Consider the following 5,832-nt stretch of genomic DNA (forward strand, 5'->3'; position numbering starts at 1 on the left):
ATGGCGGGGAGAGGCAGCTACCTGACGCTACCTGTGGGCGTAATGTCTAACACGTGTCGTGAAATCTGCAGGTTTGATCGTTACTGTAGACTTGTGCTCTGATTAAATACCTTCTCCCTGTTGATTTTAGGGAACCTGGAATGGTTAGATAAGAACAAAACCAGTTTTCTGATCATGTGGAGGAGACCAGAAGAATGGGGAAAGCTCATCTATCAGTGGGTGAGAACATAGAAGCTGTCTCGCCCCACAGACCAGGCTTTCTGTGTCCGGGAGGACAGGTGGAGTTGGCTGTGATTTGTGAAAAAGACTACTAGTATTTTTCTCTTGCTTCCTCACTGCTTTTACCTTTCTTCTTCCATTTCTCTCTGTTGCAGAGAAGCGTAGAGATGTTAACAGCTTTTTACTTGCTGTAAAATGCAGTTTGAGCAATGGATGCAGTCGTCTGCTCCCGCTGCAGTTGCCTGTTCCGTAGTGAGGACAGAGCAGCGTTGCTGTGTTGCCTTCGTGTGGCACGAGTCCTTATTGCAAAACACATGGGCAGAAAGAGCAGAGGGGCAGGGAAAGGAACCGTCTTAGTTTCCTTAGGTGTCATTTCTTGACTCTCCAGTGCCCCAGAGTGTTTCCAGGGTATTGTTGCTCATCGAGTGCTATCCACATTCCATTTCGCTTGCACCGAGATGTACGACAGATCGTGCTGAGGATGTTAAATCACACGGACAAGATTTGCTATATCGCTTTTATGTTTCCAGGTGTCGAAGAATGGCTTGACCAACTCTGTATTCACGCTGTATGAATTAGCCAGTGGAGATGATACAGAGAATGAAGGTAACGTCATGTGTCGTGTTCCAGAGCAGGTTTTCAGAGCACACTTGATTTCAGCGCGTAAACGGTTGATTGTTAGATTATAGTTTTGTAGATTAAATATTTTAAAATTGCTTATGCAAGCTCACACCAATCACCACTGGCAAATGCTGCCCTGAAGGCTTTTTTAACACTTTGGATGAACATCTCCTTTTGTTATCGCTGTTTGCATTTTAAACCTCCCCCTGCTCCACAAGCCTCCCTAGTGCCCAGCTTTTTATCTGGCGTGAGGTGTGGGGTGTTTTGGTTTTATGCCTAGCTTCTGCGCTGCCTTTGAGACTGCTGTGACTCATTCCCTTCTGTCTGTTGACCTTCAGGCTTTGTTCCTGATGCAGCAATGTAGTGATGAGTCTGTCAGTGTAGCTGTAACTCTGGATTTGCCATAGTGTTATGGCGCTGGAGTCTGAAAGGTGCTCTTCAGAGCTCTCTGCCTCACTGCCACCAGTCCCTGGACTTTGTAAGCCTGTTTGTTTCCTGATGTGATTTTTTTTTTTTTCTCCTGTTGGTGGGGATCTCTGTCCTTCCCTAGAGTTCCACGGCTTAGACGAGACTATGCTGCTCCGTGCCCTGCAAGCCTTGCAGCAAGAGCACAAGGCTGAAATTATCACGCTGGATGATGGCCGAGGCGTCAAGTTCTTCTGATAGCAGCTCCCTCCCCTCCACTCTTCCCTGGCTGCTGAAGCAGTTCTTGCTGTGAAGGTTTGCTCTTCTGGCCTGGTTTCAAGCCGTGACTGCAAGCAGCTGCATACTCGGGATTACTTGGGGCAAGGAGACTCTGCGAAGCTTTCCAAAGACGTGACTACTTAGAAATATTCAGAGATCCTCTGTCTGTCTTTTCTCCCTGTTGATTGTGTTTGAGAGGCTAAAGCTGCTCTAGGCAGTTCTGAGGGGGACCACCCAGAAGTGAAATAATGGGACTGCTCCTGTTGCAGATCCCCGTTCCTGTGAAGGCCACGGAGCGGTCTCTTCAGCTGGCTGGTCGAGCTTGGCCTTGAAGGGCACTTCCTTCCCTCCTGCCAGCCGTGTGCTTGGGCTCTGCAATCCCCGCTGCGTTGCCAAGTGGGGTGAAAGCAAGCACAAGGAACTCGCTGTTGCAGCTGTGCTGTAGAAGACCCCAATGGCAGAATGATGTGTGCTTGCTGCAAAGCAGGCGGTGCAGCCGGGTGGGGGTGGATGCCAAGGAACTAATTTGAAGTAATTAAAATGAGATGTATTTATAGAGCAGCCTTGGGTGTTTTCATCTATCTCTATTTTTCCATCAGAAACAAAACAGAACAGCGTACCAGATTCTTGCCCTTCAGCCGCGTTTCCTTACTGCACCAGATGAACACAGCAGTGTGCTGGGGAGAGGGTGGGCCTGCCGAGCCGCCCCACCCGAGTAGGAAGCAGGCAGCACAAGTGCTTTTTTCCGCACGCCAGAGCTACGGTCCGTGTGGGCCCTTACTGCCTGTCTTCAGGGCAACATTTACTTTAATTTTCCACGTGCCGTCCACTGAAAGCTAATGGGTTTGTTCCAGAGGTGGTGGGGTACGCTCTGTACAACAGCGGCTGGTAGAGGGTATGACTAAGTTTTTAGATTCTCGGTGCTGATAATGAAGTGCCCATCTTGTCAGAAACCACGACCCAGGTACAGTCTTTGACCCGGTAAATCCTTAACCGCTGACCAGCAGAAGCTGGACAGCTGTGCCGGGGAAGGATCACGCTCACCTTTCCCGTTCTTTGTCCGAGCATTCGGTGCTTGTTGCAGGCAGAGGTGGGGTGCTGCACTGGAGCAACCTTTGATCAGACCCAGTGTGGTCGTTCTCCGGATCCGGTGGAGCAGACGGCGCCTGCTCCCCGGCACGCTTTAGCTGTCTGTCCCCAGCTGGTGCTGAACAGCTTGTCCTGCCTGCCCTGCCCTCGGAGGACAACTCGGCACTGGTTCAGCTGCAGTGCTGCTGACACCCCTCGCCGATGGTAGGTAATTTTCAGTGTAGACAAGATGCCGGAGTCCAGGCTGAGTTTGTGGGGCTGTGAAATTTAAAAATTTCCTTTTTGTAGCAGGAGCCCATTGACCTGAACTCAGCGGGATGTGCTGGCTTGATCTGGGCACGTCGCGCTGGAGCTGTGGCTGGAGGCTGGTGACCAGGGTTCCTCTCTGCCAGTGACAGCAATGCTGCGGAGGAATTCCTGTGTGCCAGCACTTCTCTGCTGGAGAAGGGCGCCGGCAGCGCTTGTGCGGAGTCACTGACGTGCTGGGCTAATGCGATCTCTGATCCTTTCTGGAGACCATCAACCCTACAATCATTGAGGTGGTTTACATGAGCGAATGGGATGGCACAGTCTGCGGTGAGCACACCTGCCCCCCTCCCGCCAGCGCTGCAGCAGCCTGGGGGCAGCCCAAGTTGGTTTCACGTGCCCTGCTCTCAGGTGCATGTTCTGACAGCCTGGGCTGAGTCCCCACCCGAACTGTGAGGTTTGAGGGCAAAGGATGGACATGGTGGCCCTTGGGGACAGAAATGCTGGGGACGCAAAGAGCTGTCTTGGTGCCGCCATGCACTGTCTCGCTGGGGAATGTCTGACGGCGGCTGAAGAAGCCCAGCTCCCCGTGGCTGGCGCCCGCCCACCTTTCCAAAGGACAGAAGCAAAGGCTGGCGCAGGCTGCGACATGCCACGCGCTGGGAGCCCCACAGTGCGTCCCGGCAGAGGCAGCGCGTGTGTCCCTGCAAACTGGCACAGGCTCTGCTCAACCCAGGGCTCGCTGTTTGGACGGGTCCTCCCTCTGTGTTTGCAGCCAGGAAAGTCTCTGTAGGAATCGTCTGCTACCAGTGTCTGCCCTGGGCTCGTTTCGATGTCCAAGATCTGCCTCTTCATGCCACCCACATTGACTCCTTCCCTCTCTGGTTGCTGTGCCCTCCCCTCTTGCTGCTTTCGTAACCCTGCAGCAAGCTGTGTTTCTGTGCTGGCTGTTCTGTGCCTAATGGCATCTGTGTTTGATCCTGAATAACGAGCCTTTAGCAGGCAGGCCCGGGATGTTTGTATTTCTTGCTCTCCGTATGTATGATGCTGACCTCTCAGTATTGTGTTCTGAGTTGCATGTGCTGTATGTAACCTGGCTGTCCTTGAGTGAGTCTGTGTTCCTAATTAAATTTGCTCCCTTCTTAGGAAATGGCTGATGTGACATTAGATAAGCCTAAAACCAGCTTTTTTCTTTCCAAGGCGCTCCTGGCAGTGATTCACTGCTCTTTTTCAGCTTCCTACTTAGTTGCTTACTTAGTGAGATGAGGAGGAAGAGTATATCCCCCCCCCTTCCAGAATGAACATGGTGTAAAATTCCTTTTTCCATACCCTCTCGACTGGCTACGAAAGGTCGCATCCAGCTGTGCCTGTGAGGTCCTTGTGGGACCTACTCCCTGTGCCGGGCACTAAGGCAGCGCTGCAGCAGCAGCGGGGTGCTTGCAAACGCTGCTGTCTGCTGGCGATTGCCTGGAGCCGTGGGACGGGTCCTGGGGCTGGAAAAGCCGCTGCTGGCTGGTGCTGCCGCCCTGGAGGGAGCAGATGCTCCCTGGCTGTTCCCTCTGCAGGGCATGGTGGCAATTTTTACCTCATGGTGATGTAAGCTTCTGTCGGCAGGTAAAACAAAGCCTTTTAATTGTCCTCTGAAACTGGCTTCCTTATCTTTATTCAGTGCTTCATAGCATTCAATGATGTAATCATGGGATTGGGACACCAGAGCGAGCCCAGAGATGCTGTGTGAGGCTGCTCTGGTGTGGAAGCCCTCGGGTGCTGGGTAGAGATGAAGGAGACATAATTAGGCTGCTCAGAGGGAGAGAGCGTGGCAGCCTCCAAACATGACGTTCCCATGAACGGGAGCAGTCATGCCTCTTCTCAGTGCTTCAGACAGAGAGCGAGAGCTGCAGGCACTCCCAGAGCAAAGCAAAGGGCAGGGGAGGCCTGTGTTCATGTAGGAGTATGGCCAAAACCCGTCTGGGCAGCTCCCTCGCCTGCTGCTTCTGTGCCTCCGCTGTGCTGCCCAGCGCTGCCTGCAGTAGGGGATCACCCGCCCCATCGCTGCAGCGGGGCCGATCCCTTCTCATGGGGGTTTTGGCATTATAGAGTTTAAAAACGCAACCCTCTCTGCGCTCCCAGGTGTACCATCACAGGCACGGTTCAGGCTCCAGCACCCAGAGGCGCTTTCAAGCCTGGCCATGCAGCCCCGCGGAGGGGCTCACCAGAGAAGGTGGTGTTTCGGGGGGGGGGGGGGGGGGCGGCCCCGCCCCCCTGCCTCCAGCCCATGGCTGCTCTGAGGTCATTGCCACATCTGGCCATGGTGATTAGGGCTTGCTGGCCAGGGTGAGGCGGAGCTCAGGGGGCTGGTGCTGAGATAAGGCGCTATCAGGCTGTGCACACTCGGATCCTGCTGGTCGGGGAAGGAAAAATGCTGGCAGGCTTTTTATTTAATATGGCTAGCTCGGAGCAAGAGTTGTTTCAGTTTGATAAATTTATATGTTGGGATAAACTTGCATGCGGGTTACATCTGAGGATTTCCTTAGCCCAGAGTTACAGAAGTTATCTGCCTGGGGTTAAAGCCACAACTGAGGTTTGGGTGACATTTCCTCCCTGAACTTGTGTGCGTTGGGGCAAAGAGGGACACGGCAGGAGGAGGCTGGGAGCCCCCATGGGCATGGGTTGCTGAAGCCAACCATGAAACAAGTCCTGGGTCGCTGCAGAGCCCTCCTCTGCTCTGACCATTCCCAGGACGGGCACCCCGTGCCTCGCAGCCTGAGCTGTGCATCCCCTGTCTGCAGGGGATGCCTGCATGCAGACCCATCCTGGCCCCTCTGTCATCCCACCCTGAGCTCCGGGATCAGAATGGACAATTCCTGGCAGGGCTTGCTGGAGCAGGGAGCTGAGCAGGGTTTTGATTCATGATCTAATCCCGAGGAGAGTGATTACACAGTCCCCTGTTCTCTTCCTGGCAGCCAAATGCAA

At 53.6% G+C, this 5,832-nt stretch overlaps 1 protein-coding gene across 1 annotated transcript; it reads left to right on the plus strand.

Moving 5' to 3' along the window:
* Nucleotides 1–4,501, plus strand: VPS25 (vacuolar protein sorting 25 homolog). Its single transcript, XM_009282879.2, has 5 exons — nt 1–39; nt 127–219; nt 750–825; nt 1,391–2,817; nt 2,902–4,501. The coding sequence occupies exons 1-4, from the start codon at nt 1–3 to the stop codon at nt 1,501–1,503; spliced, it is 321 nt and encodes a 106-aa protein (XP_009281154.2). The 3' UTR covers nt 1,504–2,817; nt 2,902–4,501.
* The last annotated feature ends 1,331 nt before the right edge of the window (nt 4,502–5,832 follow it).

This window comes from Aptenodytes forsteri, unplaced genomic scaffold (genome assembly GCF_000699145.1).
Source record: "Aptenodytes forsteri isolate BGI_AS27 unplaced genomic scaffold, ASM69914v1 Scaffold492, whole genome shotgun sequence".
Classification (NCBI taxonomy): domain Eukaryota; kingdom Metazoa; phylum Chordata; class Aves; order Sphenisciformes; family Spheniscidae; genus Aptenodytes; species Aptenodytes forsteri.